The following is a 14,635-nucleotide window of genomic DNA, read 5'->3' on the forward strand; positions in this document are numbered from 1 at the left end:
TACCGTTTTTGGCCAGTTTTGGACACTTGAAAAACTTAAATAAAATAATTTTTATATGACGCAGTGACAAAATTAATTTTTAAAATGTGTTCAAAGATACTTTTATCCCACTATTAAAAGGAAATTTTATTTTATACTTTTTCATTAATTAAAATAAAGTATTAAGTGTCCGAAAATGGGGCAGTGGCCACAAATGGTACTTCTACCCTAGATCTCGTTGGCCAATAATTTTTCGGTATAGATAACAAGCGACGAAATCAGTCGGGATTAAAACAAAGAATTTTCTTAAGTTGTGTTTCGAAAATAATTTTTGAGTTATTATTAAATAGAGTAAATAAAAGTTATAAATTGTTAAACTTTATTATAAATATTAGCAAACAAATTTAACTAACGAAAGATTAATAAATTAATAATAAATATCCTAAATAAATGTAATTATTTAACATTTAGTTGTACAAAATAGTGAGATAAAAAATGAACAGATCCATGACTCCGTGAAAATAATAAATTATTATTTAGGAGTTTCCTTATTTTTTCTGTAAGCAAAAAATTATATTCATATTAATTATGTGATTAAAAATTCAGGAAAGTAATAAAATATTTAATTCTCGGGCTGTCGCATTGAACATTTGAAGTCTTCGAATTATTTGTTTCAATGAATGAAATGAAAAATTCAAACACTATTAGGTAACAACTACGACTAAGATAAAGAATATCACTTTGGTTATCGCTGTTGTTAGCGTGATTTATATTAGAGATTAAATATTTTTAAATAAGTAAATGTTTTTTATGTAAATATTAACTTTTTGAAATTTTCACCGTCTTCAATAGTCTCGGGTAATCGACAGTCCATTGTTTCTGGTAACCAGTAGCAGAGAATGGCACCGATAATAGGGCCAAGACCGAAAACGACTGGTACTATCCAAAAAGCTAAATCATCAATCTACAGCAGGTAGAAAATTTATTTCAGAGAGTCAATATACCGATAATTCATTAGGATAATAATCAGTAGTAAGTTAATAAATACTGTACATTGTCAACTAAAAATGGTGCAACTATGCTGCCTAATTTCGAAGCGACACTGCAAACTCCAAATCCGATATTTCTTATGACGGTCGGAAACAGTTCTCCGGTATACAGATAAATTGTAGGAAAACTCAAAGTCATGCAAGTAATAACGATTGTGACTAGTATGAGTTTGACAGTATAATTATCATAAAATGCAGCAATCAACAGTAAACTTATTCCCGACAAAATATTTGCGCCTATTAAAATTTTCAAACGTGACACGCGTGATATCAAAATATAAATGAGTAGTAGCCCTGGGAATTGGAATGCAGCTGGAAAGTATTCAAAAATATTTATTAACTTTAAAAAATATATCAATCATTAACATTTTTCAAAATTAAATTTCAATCTCGTAAAAAATAATGATACCTGAAATAGCGAGATCACTTAACACATTTTCACTCAAGTGACCGAGATAGTGTTCGATACCAAAGAAGACCATCCCACATTTGAACCAATTGAAAACAATACACAGAGTTTTTATCCTCATGTTTGGCGTTCGCACTAAATCAATTACATTGTAGGTTTTATGTTCACTACCGTTATCATTGAAGGTGTTGGTGTCTTTTGTTGATAAATTTTCATGAGCTACAATTGCCGCAGTGACTTTATCTTCAGATATTTTGTTCCTTTTAGCCGCTTTTACCAAAACTTCCCGTGCCCGTTCAACTTTCCCAACAGCTAATAGCCAGCGTGGAGATTCGGGTATCAGCCAGTAAAACGACAATAACGTAAACGCCGGAATAGATATTGTCAACCAATAACCATCCCATGTTCTTGTTAAATAAGAAAATAATGGAACGCTCAAAAATCCTAGTAAAAACGGTATGTGGAAAAGTGTCAAAATTTTTGAACGCGTTTCGACTCCAACAATTTCCACAACTGCAATCAAATTTTTTTTTCAATATTTCATCAATCCCAATTGTAATTACTTGTATTGACTATTCATATTAAACAAAACCTACCAATGACAAAGCTAATTAGCATAGTTCCACCAGTGGCAATGGCGGAAATGAATTTAAATAACAAAAATAATTCATAGAGTGGCATAAATGCAGTGATGATTCCTGTCACAGCTTGAATTATCACTGCAATCATCAATGGAGTTTTCCGCCCGACCCTACAATCAATTAAATTATTTTTTATTTTATTACTACAATTTTTTTCCATCAATTCTCAAAGTCTATACACAGTTACTATACTGTAAAAATTTTTTATTTAATCTTATAAATGTACTTACTTGTCGGCAATTATACCAAATGCCATATTACCAATGAGAATTCCCAGTTGGGTCAAAGGCTGAGCGAAACTCAATAAATATTGACGTTCGCACACTAAATCCCACTGCGATAAATAAATAAATTCATATTTTTAAAATTCACTTCTCAAGCTCAATTTTATAAAATTTAATTCTTTCACTTTTAATTTAAAAAAGTGAATAAAATTTTAATAATATTTACTATAATGACGACTATAAACAAACAGCGATTATCTTTCCAAAAATTTAATCATTTTTATAGCGGAAGAATTTTAAGTAGACAGCGCAGTCTTACTTTGAGTTTTTATAACAATAATTATTTTTATATCTAATGCGTCGTTAATTGACACCAATCCACGGTTAATTATTTTACTATTATTACTACGCGTATTTGCGGAGCTATGATTGTTCATATTAATAAAGTTTCACGTGTCTCACACGTTTTCGCTAAAACTTGCATGTAAGTCAACTACAATTTTTTCAAAATTATATATTTGATGAATCAAAACTCATTTTTACTTTTTAATGAAAAAATTTAATTATTTAAACTGAAGTTACCTCACTTATGATAGTAGATTTGAAAACACTTTGATCATAAGTAAATTCAGTGCATTCTACTTCCGGCAGACTATGATTTACTTTTACAAAACATGCTTTGATCATCGAATCATTGGGATCGATTGGCGCTGGCGACATGCACGTGAAATTTTGTCCAGGCGCGATCACAGCTATCGCGAGTTGATTCCACGCAGCGGGAAAATTTGTTAACGAAATCGCTATAGTTATAATTATTTGCCACGGTCCGATAACTCCCATTGCGTCCTGGATGGGATCTAGACTTTTTTTTTCTTGAAGAAAAAAAAATGTTTAATCAATTCTATATTTTCAAAACAGAACGCAACTTATACACAGAAAAAGAATTTCTTGGCGCTGAAAAATTTTTTTTTCTACGTCTTTTTAACCTTTTCGACCCATCAAATTAAGAGGAAATTATGATTTATTTTATTTTTAAGAAAAACCCAAAATCCCATCGACTTTATAAGTATTCTATTATTGACACATGATAAAAATATATCAGCAATATAGTATAAATAACTAATGATCGGCAAATATGACATAATCAATCGTTAGCAAACAAATTTAAGTCTTTTCAATACAAATTATCTGACTTTATTTCGATGCATCCCAAGCAGTACAAAAAAATTTTGATCTTTCGTTATTTAAATTGGCAACTGGTTACAAGGTAACAAATTACCGCCGTAAATTCATGAAAAAGTCAACAATTTTTTGTGCCACTCGGGTGTATCAGATCAACATTCGATTTGAAAATAGTCTGATCTTAAATAAAAGACCTAGATCAGAAGTATCCGATCAGGGAACTAGTGCTCGATCACTCTATGTATTTCCAAATATGTATAATATATATTTATTAATTATAGATACACAAATACATGAGTGATCGGGTACTAGTTCCCTGATCGGGTACTGGGTCTTCTACTTAATATAAAATTTATAAATTAATAAACCTGCGCTCACCGATTTTTTCGCTACCTGTCATTGCGAATAACGAATTAAATATTTTATAAAAAATATAACAATACTAATAATTATTTTTTTTCAAACTGCCGAATTAATCCCATTTGTAGTGCAATTATCGTCAGCCGAACTTGTACAATATAATAATTTCAATTTTAATATGATACCTGTCCAATGAATACCGATTAACTGAAGGCTGAATAAAAATACTTTTTCTTGACGTGTTATCAACTAGATTGAATTAATTATTCACGCATGAATGAACTCATATTTTTTTATATTAACTCACTCATATCAGTACGAAATTAATACAAATATTGAAGCTGTAGTAACCGAGATTATTTTTTGATTTATATCAATTGATAAATAAGAGAATATATTTTTTAAAAAATAAATAAAAAAAACTTATGACAGTAAAAAAATATATCATGCAGAAAGTCACTTACCACGCCGAGAAATATCCAGAGCAGGAGACAATTCTTTCAATTTCTGTAACAACAAAAAACAAAATTAATATTTTTTTAAAATAAAATAAGAATTTTAAATTATTTCTTTCATTGAATTAAAAAAAATTTACCTCGGCGGTCGTCTTTCTGCGCTTCCACCATCCGGAACCAGCACAGGAGATCCATGATGATCGGAATTAATAAATTAATTTTACTCCAATTAATTTCTCACTGAAGTTTATTTTCTTCTCAAAGCATTTTTGCACCAACTGGAAATTTCATAAAAAATAATTAATAAGAGAAAATAATTAATTTTAAGCCCTGCGTAAAATATTATGATCCTGAAGTTAGAAGACAATTAACAATTTTCAGATTTTTCTTTCAATAAATCAATAAAAAAAAAATATCCATATGTAGAAAATTCAAAAAGCTGTAGGTGCAATTTTTTGGAAAAATTTTATCTTTGTAATTTATCTTGTTGCAAAAAAATTAAAAAATTATTAGACGTCTGCTAACTTGAGTATCATAAAATATTTCGAACAGTTGAAAATAATTTTTTTTTCAATTTGCTAGAATAAGATAATAAATAAAATTTAAATTAATTACCCAAACATCAATGAAGAAAATGATGATGAGCTATCATTCGAGCAAGTAAATACTCAAGATATCCAATATATATCAAATATATTCTTGATATTAAATATCCAGTCATTCGTATCAAACTTGATGACTTATGAAGCTGTCAAGACATAAATCATTTACTGTATACTTAAATAAATGATGAAAAATAATTAAATGATTAATTTTTACCAAGACAAAGCCGTCAACTTAACCGGCTTCTGCTTGCGGTCGTCCTTTTAACGGCGACTCTCATAAGCTGTGGCGCTGACATCTAGTTTCAGAATTTGAATTATTTTCTCAGCGGCCATTTTTGTTTCCAACAATTGAAGCTCAGTTACAAAAAATCTCTGTTTAGATTTTTAAAAAAATATTAAAGACCTGAAAAATAATTATAATTTTCCGATTAATTTAACAAAATAATTATTTTTAAAAATTCAAGATCGATATTTAGTAAATTAAATTTTTTAATTTAAATTCAAAAAATTATTAAGTAAAAAATTGATGACAAATAATAAAAATTATTGTTCAGATGACTATTGAAAACAATAATAATAATTAATTACTTAATTATTAATTAAGAAAATGATTAAAAAATTTTTAGCTGTCATTTTTCAAGCCGGAGCTTTTCGAATATTTTTTGTAATTTATCATCTTTAAAAAAATTAAAAAATTATTAAACGACAGCTAACTTCAGTATCATTCATTTTTTAATTTAATATTTTATCAAGGACTAAATAAATGTATGTTAGAAATTATTATTTCTGATATTTCTTTACGTTTGTAAGAACTTATTAAAATATAATTTAGTTATAAATACTACTAATAAATTTAATTAAATGAATAAATTAATGGAGCTTACACGAGAGATGTTCGCTAAGCAGCCGCAGCCATGACAGTTTCAGAACAATGCACGACTCCTGACTTTGAATTCGCACTGGCGCTGAATACCAGCGGCAGCGTCTGGAACTACGACACTGAAATTCAAAATTTTAAAGTTTAAAATTAGCGCGTCGTGAACTTTAAGGCGCTGCGGTGGCGACGGTTGAAATGGACATGCGCAGAAGCCTTAAGCTCAATCAATGTCCGGGCTGATTCTGTCGTCGTTCGCGACTGATTATTTAGATAATTAGTTTTTTTATTATAATATTAAATTCTTATATCTCTAATTAAGTATTATAAAGTATTTAGTGACCAAAACTTATTCTGAAACAATAAATGAAGTGTGTCAGTGAATGTGAGCTTTTAAATTCAGTGCTGGCTTTTTTTCCTATCATTGTGCGCCGGGTTCGTTGTTGAAATTTAAATGCAAGAATAAACGTAATTAAATGTCTAAGAATAATTAAAATTATTTTTAAGTGAAAATCTAAGTTTTGTGATCAATCAGTTGCATAAATTTTATATATTCAGTGAATCTGTAGTTAAATTTTATCAATTTGTGGAAGTGCTCGTCGCTGACAAGAAAGCAGTAAAATGGCGGCAAAGTGAGTAGTTTTTAAAATTTTTTAAATGTTTTATAATTTTTGTTAAAAATCAATTGAGTTAACTATTAAAATTTTTTATCATTATCAAATATAAGACAAGTTGATAAGACAGACCAGGTTCTTAATTGAAAATGGAATTCATTTAAATTCTGTTTACTAAATAAAAAACATATTATCAAAAATATTTGCTGAAAGTTATGAGTGTGAATGTAACTGACAAATGGCAATTTTTTTAATTTTTAAGTAAATAAATAAAATATATGTAGAATAAAAATTTTAAAATGCGTATCTAGATTAATGAAAATTAATATTTTTTAATTCATTTATTTCAAATTTATGAATTGTCTGATGTCTGCTACATTCACACTCATGTAATTTCAGCAATTTCGAGCTTTTATAATTTTACGAAAATTTTGTTAAGCCTAAAATATTAAAATACATTCATTTCTTTATAAACTGAGACTTACTGTTTCCCAACATGAACATACTTTTTTTATAATGTCCCTCATTAAAAATTTATATCTAAAGAGATAAGAAAATTACCAGTGATTAGGTCCATTTTGAATTCTAGTTTTAAAAAATTTTTTTAACTTCTCGTTGAGGCGGTTTTCAGATTTTTTAAATTTTCTTAACCAACATCCGTACAAACTGACAGACATCACCGGTTTCTTTGTATTTTTTTTTTTTTTAATTAAAAAAAATCGACTTGAAATTTATTATCAGTGTTCGTTTTATTAATTAATAAATTATTTTTAAAATGGTACGAATGTTGTTCCACTTGAGAATATTTGAATGTGTAAATATAATATTTACGTGAGTGAATGAGCCGGGACCGCGTAATCAGCAGCAGATCACATCTCTGCTTCGCAATTGAGATGTGAAGTAAAAATAGCAAAAGAATAAAATCAACGCAGCGTGATTTTGAAATAAAAGTAGGACAGAAAAATATGTAAATCAAGTACTCGATCCAACACAGAAAAAAATGGTGTCGTTAGTGTTTTACCAGACGAATAATTTAATCTAGTCATCTCCATCTAGGTCATACAGCGTAACATTAGACTATCAAGTTAAACAAAACGAACACTAATTGCCTATTACTATAATTTTACATACTAAAACACCCATAATATTATCCACCCGCATAAATTTCCTGCCTGATACTGATTTAACCGTCCGCAAAATTACAGAAAGCCAGATCTATAATTTCTCTTGATAAATTTATTGACCGTTTAATTTGGTCAGTTATTAAAAATTATTTCTATTAATTATTAGTTATTACAGTAATGGAAAATAAGAACAACTTTTATCGTGATCTAAGCGTATATTTTGACATACTAACAACAGGATACATATACTTTTAAGTGCCATTTTTTTAAATACTTGGTATCATAAATAAGAAAATATAAAAGTAAAAAAATTGACAATTTAAAAGTTATAATTTAAAAAAATTCACTGAGGTAGGAAATTTAACGATCTTTAAATTATATATGGTCATGGAAACATTTTTAATAACAATGATAATTATTAGTTGAACAATATACTTTAAATAATTAATGATTAATTAATTAATTATAAGAACTTATAAAAGAAAATATAAATTATTTAATTTAAAGTTATAAATTTATTTAAATATAATTTTCGATAAATGAAATTTAAATTAAAAAATAATAATGACGAATGATAATTTTATAATGAAAATGATTAAATTAAAGACATTTAATTGATGTCTTAACAACTTAACTTACAGCCTCAAGTGGAGTACTAGTATTTTTCCTGCAATAAAATAAAAGTATAAATTATAATTTTTTATTAATAAATTTAATAGTATATTGTGTGACAAATAAAGAAACAAAAGGATTTCAGACCAGGGTGGTTGGCTGACATCACCCGCAGTCTGAATTCGTCTTTTATCCCGAGTTACAATATTTTTTTATGATTACCTGCATTGGAACTTAAAGTTTCAGTGTCAGCAACCAGTCATAAACAAATTAATTTAAGACCAATGGTGCGATCAACTGTCAGCGTAAGCGTAAATTGTCATTTGCAATTTATAATTAAGCAGAGACTATAAATACTATTTATTATTGACAGTAATTTTTATAAAACTTCATCACAGTCAGAACTGTCATTTACGTAAATAAAATTAATGGTCTGAAATTACTATTAAATAAATGACAAGTATCAGAGTTTAAATTGCAAAGGTCTTCAGTCAGCGGGCAGAGAAGTTTTTTTCACCATACCTGTGCCGGAAGTTTAAATTCCTGCCCTGTTTAACGGGAAGAAACTCATTCTTTTCCTTTATGAGAAAAAAAATGATAAAAATTAGCGCATGTGCCATTTTTCCCACAAACAGAAGCAAAAATTTAAACTTTCAGGTACAGATCTGGTGACAAATTCGTCTTTAGCTCGGGTAGGCAATTATACACGTGGGTTGGAATGTCCTACTTTCCTCCCTTGGCGTTTAATATACTCATTGTTTCTTCCTAAGGGACGAAACAAGTTTGTTTCTGTCCGCAGATTGAAGACATTCGCAATTTACGTGTTTGCTGATATTAATTCGCGGCATTGGACTGAAATTATCTTGTTTCCACTGGCTATAGTGACACTAAAACTTTGTTTCTATGCTGGTATATTGAAAAAGTATTTACTTTTTGAAATTCTCCCCATCTTCAATAGTTTCTGGTAATTTACAATCCATTGTTTCTGGTAAGAAGTAACAGAGACCAGCTCCAATAATAGGACCGACACCAAAAACAACTGGCACTATCCACTCAGCTAATTCATCAATCTATAAACAATAACTTAATTAACTTAAATTCCTGATTAATTGAATAATGATATTTGTAAAAAAATAAATGAGTGAATACTGTACAGCAACAATTAAAAACGGTGCGACAATACTGCCGAATCTTGAAGCAACACTGCAAACTCCGAAGCCAATGTTCCTCACAACTGTTGGAAACAATTCGCCGGTGTACAAATAAATAGTGGGGAAGCTTATGGTCATCCCAGTAATACCGATCGTTACTAATATCAACTTAACAGTGTAATTGTGATAAAATGCGACAATCAACAGTAAACTTATTCCTGATATTACATTCGAAGTTATTAAAATTTTTAAACGGGATACGCGCGAAATTAAAATGTAAACTAGTAGTAGACCTGGCAGCTGGAATGCGGCTGAAAATTTTAAAAAATATTTATTAAGGTCAACAAATAAATTAATTATCAAATTAAAATTTTTTTCAATCGATGCCGGGATTTATTTTAATGCCGCGTATTTACAAGCTCGGAAAAAAATATTTTCCCATCATATATAACGGATTTAAAATGAAATAAGAATTGAGTTTCACTGGATATTTAAATTGCGCAGTTGATCTCATTAAGTCTAATTAATTTTTTCCCGGGTACTTTTATATTTCAATGGGTGCTGATATCATGACTCAAAAATTAAGATCCTTAAGAAAATAAACGCAGTCGCAAACTAATTGATAGACTAAAATTTAATATTAAACCCGACATCTCTTAAAATTAAATTTAAAAGTAGTAAAAAATTTTGGTACCTGAAATCGCGAGATTACTTAATACGTTCCCTCCTACATGACCAAGATAATGTCCGATGCCGAAGAATCCCATACCGCAGACAAGCCAATTAAAAACAATGCACAGAGTTTTTATCCTCATGTTCGGTGTACGGACTAGATCAATAACATTGTAGGTTTTTTGTTCACCATCGCCGTCGACATTAGTATTGTTATCTTTATTTATTAAATTTTCATGAGCTTCAATTGCCGCGGTTACTTTATCTTCGGATATTTTATTTCTTCTAGCTGCTTCCATCAAAACTTTGCGTGCCTGTTTAACTCTACCGACAGCTAATAGCCATCGTGGAGACTCGGGTATCAGCCTAAATTGACATTAAATTTAATATTTAAAAATTTACCAATTAATTCGCGTCACTTCCAATCATTCAAAAATACTTATAATTTTATGCGCCTTTTTGGTTTTAGTCACTAAATTTAAAACCAAAAGGGCGTATAATTTTTTTTTTTCAATTTTCCCTGGTGGAAATTTTTCGGAATTTTTTCTGAAAAAGTCTTTAGAACTTTGAAAAAGTTTCTAAATTTTTAGAACTGAGTTTTTCAGAGAAAATTCCGAAAAATTTCCACCAGGGTTTAGCTATAAAATATAAAATATAATATAAGTATTTTTAGAATTAGTGACGCGAATTGTAATTTAAAATTTTAATTAAATTCTTCGCTCATTATCATTACAATAATTAACAAATTACCAGTAATAGGATAGTAATAAAAACGGTGGAATAGATATTGTTAGCCAGTAACCATCCCATGTACCAGTTAAATATGAAATTAATGGAATACTTAGGAATCCAAGTAAAAACGGAATATGAAAGAGCGTTGATATTTTTGAACGCCATTCAATCCCGACTATTTCCATTACTGTAATTAAATTTATTTAGTAAATTACTTGTATTTAAATTTTTTGTGTAAAATAATTATAAATTTTAAAAATAAAACTCACCAACAACAAAACTAATTAGCATAGTACCGCCAGTGGCGATAGCGGAAATGAATTTTAAGAATAAAAATAATTCATACACTGGCATAAATACGCTGATAATTCCTGCTACCGCTTGAACAACCACCGCAATCATCAAAGGAATTTTCCGACCAACCCTATATTTAATTATAAATTAAAATATTAGGATTAATGTGTGCTCATTAATTTTATTAAATTTATCAGACAAATTTTAAAAATCAACTGAGATCAATCTCGGGGTCAAGTATATGTTGTTTTCAATTTACATTTTTATGAGCTATCTTTAACTTTTTTTTTGTTATATATAGATACATTTGTGATAAATTATAATTATTATTAGTATACTTACTTATCGGCAATTATACCAAAGCCCATGTTACCAACGAGAATACCGAACTGTGTTAATGGTTGTGCTAAACTCAGTAGACCTTTGCGGTCGCATACTAAATCCCACTGTAAATAATTATTCAAATTTTAATAAATTAACTCAATGAATATTCATATATTTTTTATTTTATTTTACACTGTAAAAAATTTGTGGAGTAAATGCGGAGCGGAAAACTGTATATTTATTTGATCTCCTTGGAGTAAAATTCACTACGAAGGGGAATTTTAAAATTTAACCTCCGATTCGGAGTAAAATTTGCTCCGGAGTTTATTTTGTTATAAAAACTCTGAATCGGAGTGAATGCAGATTTGCATAAAATCTAGATCACTTCAAAATCTCTCCGCTGGAAAAAACTCCCTCTTTACTCCATATGCGGAGTAATTTTTTCTAAAACTCCAGAATTCTTCTCCGATAAAAAAAAAAGTTCCTATTTGCTCCGTTTGCGGAATAATTTTTTTCTAAACCTCCGAAACTCCGATTCGGAGTAAATACAGATTCAAATAAAATCCGAATTCACTCCCGATTTTTTACAGTGTATTTAAATTATAAAAAAATGAATTGTATGTAAATATGAATATAAAACTAAAATTACCTCACTGATGATAGTAGATTTAAAAACACTCTGATCATAAGCAAATTCAGTGCATTTTACCGCTGGCAGACTATGATTTACTTTTATGAAACATGCTTTAATAATCGAATCATTGGGATTAATTGGCGCCGGTGATATGCACGTGAAATTTTGTCCAGGTGCGAGAACGGCTATCGAAAGCTGATGCCAGGCTGCGGGAAAGTTTATTAGAGAAATCGCAATCGTTATAATTATCTGCCAAGGTCCCATGATTCCCATCGCATCTTGAATGGGATCCAGGGGTTTGTAATCTAGAAAAATATAATTATTAGCAATACTTTTTTTCTAACAAACAATAAACACAACGTGCTCACAAATTCAAATTATTTTTAACTTCCCGCTGTGAAAATTGCAAATTTTTTTACTCCAAAAATTTAGTATTTTTTTTCACTCAATTTAATCATTTATTTTTTAATTAAAAAAATTATTATCTTACTAATCTATTATTCTTTATCTCAAACAATAATTAACATATAAAAATACCTGATGTAACTTTCTTATAATTTTCGTGTTGCCACAAATTTCATAGATATTTTTTTTATCAAAAATTAAAATTATCTGCATCTTCTACTTTTTAATGATAAAAATAGTATTTTATCACCATAAATTATCGATATTCATAGAAAGTAAATAAATACAATAGTAATTTTCTATTCAATCAAACAACATCAAATTTTTTATTCGTTAATTAATTAATTACTGTCAAAATTAATTAATCTGCGCCCTTTAACTTTACCCAGCAAAAAAAATTTCTTGGCCCAAAAAGTTTTTACTCGTCCCAAGAAATCCTTTTTTTCTGTTCAATTTTTGTTGCTTTGATAATTTATTTTATAAATAAATTTTTTTAAATAAAATTATCAAAATTTTATATTTAAATTCACTGATATTTTTTTTTATATCGCAATAAAATTATAAAAAAATTATTATTTCAGTTATTTATTATTTTTATCATATAAATTATTTTGATTTATTACTAAAATTATAAAATTAAGATAATTTATTATTATAATTATTTATTAGCAAATAAAAATAATAATCGTCTACATATATAATATATAGCGTGCGCATTTAATTCGATAGTAGAAAAAAATATCATGATAAAAATGCAAAAGAATTTTTTTAATCAGCATATACACATATATATATATATATATATATATATATACATAATATCATATTATTTACACGTGTGTAGCCACGTGTAAAAATAAAAATAATAACAATTTTTTTCGACTCCATAAACAATAAAAAAAAATGAATGAAAAAAAAAAATTATCTCTATAAATTTATCAACTCATAAATCACGAAGTAAAAACTATCTTTCTAAAATAAAAAAATATATGAGTTTGAATGCAGCAGACATCAGACAAATTTGAAATTATTAATAAATCGAGTAGTTAATTAATAAAATAAATTTAAAAAAAAATGCGAGCATTTAAAAAATTTGAAATCAATAAGTCCATTTTTTAAATGATTTATAATTTTAAATTTGTCTGATGTCTGCTACATTCACACTCGTAAAATATGACAATAAAATACTATTCTTGCGAACAATAGTTAGCAAATAAAAAGGATGCGATAACATATCGTTTTAAAAAAGATAATTTGCAGGCATTGTCGCGAGAACAATAATTTTAAAAAAAGTGCACAGAGAATGACTAGCAAGTACATTTAAATGTTACACATGAGTTGACTGAATAACTGACGCAACCGAAGCCGAACGCGTGGCTTTAAAATTAGCGCGTCTATGATGAAATTAAACTAAATTAAAAAATAGATGTACTTATAAATATACTCACCACTTTTCGGAGTGTCTGTCATTTTTTTACTAACAGACAATTAAATGTTTATTCAAAAACCCGACAAGTTAAATATAATTGAACTCTTCTTTAAAAAATAACACCGTTTATTTATTGTGTACAACTTGTATACAATGTATGTGCACGATCAGTGTTACCTGCAGAACGGATACCGGCGAACTAACGGAAAAATAAAAAATAAAAAGAATGCAGCCGCAAAACCGCTTATTTTCTTCCTTCGTCTCTCCTTCGAACCTTCCGGGTTTAAAATATCGTCTGCACTCTACTAATCCCACACGTGAATTAACTTATATTATATATATATATATATATATATATATATATATATATATATATATATATATATATATCATATATATACAATTTTTTTTTCAATTTTTATTCGCTGACTGACACTGTCAATAATTTTCAAAAAATTAACTGAGCGAATAAAATTTAAATTTCAAGTTCTTCTTAAATTTAAATATTTAAAAAAAAAATTTTAATTAATTGAAAATATTTGAATTTGAAAAAAAAAATTTATACTTTCAATTGCTCCAATTGTAAGTAGGGCAGGAGTATTAAAAAATTTCTAAGGATACTAATGAGGATAAAATGAAATAACTTGAAATTTAAATATAAATTTAAGAAGAACAATTTGTGCAATTAATTAATTAAAAAAATAAAGACAGTACACTAGTAAATTAAAAATAAAATTTTTATTGTATTGTCTAAATGATATAGAGCAATAGAGCGTCGAGTGTTTCCCGTACAACTAAGACCGATAGAATAAATATGAGAAATATATATGAGGCGACGAGTCTCAGAGCCGGTTTGTGGGGGATAA

The 14,635-nt window shown here is 28.1% G+C and overlaps 2 protein-coding genes across 5 annotated transcripts; both read right to left on the bottom strand.

Moving 5' to 3' along the window:
- Positions 1–405: 405 nt before the first annotated feature.
- LOC130666655 (organic cation transporter protein-like) lies at positions 406–5,192 on the bottom strand. 2 transcript variants are annotated; one of them, XM_057467844.1, is made up of 11 exons: positions 5,119–5,192; positions 4,915–5,047; positions 4,440–4,577; positions 4,309–4,351; positions 2,885–3,174; positions 2,309–2,412; positions 2,034–2,188; positions 1,438–1,950; positions 1,033–1,340; positions 804–943; positions 406–536 (listed from the first exon to the last, which is right to left on the bottom strand). In XM_057467844.1, exons 5-11 carry the CDS (start codon positions 3,140–3,142, stop codon positions 512–514), a joined length of 1,503 nt encoding a protein of 500 aa, XP_057323827.1. In that variant the 5' UTR covers positions 3,143–3,174; positions 4,309–4,351; positions 4,440–4,577; positions 4,915–5,047; positions 5,119–5,192; the 3' UTR covers positions 406–511. The 2 variants fall into 2 exon arrangements, with proteins under 2 accessions (XP_057323827.1, XP_057323826.1); XM_057467843.1 differs by lacking the exons at positions 4,309–4,351; positions 4,440–4,577; positions 4,915–5,047; positions 5,119–5,192 and adding an exon at positions 3,863–4,184.
- A 2,519-nt stretch (positions 5,193–7,711) lies between these two features.
- On the bottom strand, positions 7,712–14,635 carry LOC130666429 (organic cation transporter protein-like). 3 transcript variants are annotated; one of them, XM_057467418.1, is made up of 10 exons: positions 14,484–14,635; positions 13,789–13,968; positions 11,951–12,240; positions 11,320–11,423; positions 10,953–11,107; positions 10,702–10,870; positions 9,974–10,317; positions 9,283–9,590; positions 9,059–9,198; positions 7,712–8,183 (listed from the first exon to the last, which is right to left on the bottom strand). In XM_057467418.1, the coding sequence occupies exons 2-10, from the start codon at positions 13,808–13,810 to the stop codon at positions 8,147–8,149; spliced, it is 1,569 nt and encodes a 522-aa protein (XP_057323401.1). In that variant the 5' UTR covers positions 13,811–13,968; positions 14,484–14,635; the 3' UTR covers positions 7,712–8,146. The 3 variants fall into 3 exon arrangements, with proteins under 3 accessions (XP_057323401.1, XP_057323399.1, XP_057323398.1); XM_057467416.1 differs by having other exon boundaries at positions 13,789–14,071; positions 14,484–14,618; XM_057467415.1 differs by having other exon boundaries at positions 13,789–14,074; positions 14,484–14,578.

Source organism: Microplitis mediator, chromosome 4 (assembly GCF_029852145.1).
Source record: "Microplitis mediator isolate UGA2020A chromosome 4, iyMicMedi2.1, whole genome shotgun sequence".
NCBI lineage: Eukaryota > Metazoa > Arthropoda > Insecta > Hymenoptera > Braconidae > Microplitis > Microplitis mediator.

Coding starts and splice junctions, on each gene's coding strand:
- LOC130666655 (XM_057467843.1), bottom strand. CDS start 3,884: ATGACAGGTAGCGAAAAAATCG. Junction 2,413..2,884: donor AATCTACTATCATAAGTGAG/GTAACTTCAGTT, acceptor TATTTATCGCAG/TGGGATTTAGTGTGCGAACG. Junction 1,341..1,437: donor AAGTGATCTCGCTATTTCAG/GTATCATTATTT, acceptor AATACTTTCCAG/CTGCATTCCAATTCCCAGGG.
- LOC130666429 (XM_057467418.1), bottom strand. CDS start 13,810: ATGACAGACACTCCGAAAAGTG. Junction 10,318..10,701: donor TTATTACTATCCTATTACTG/GTAATTTGTTAA, acceptor ATGTCAATTTAG/GCTGATACCCGAGTCTCCAC. Junction 8,184..9,058: donor GATGGGGAGAATTTCAAAAA/GTAAATACTTTT, acceptor ATTTTATTGCAG/GAAAAATACTAGTACTCCAC.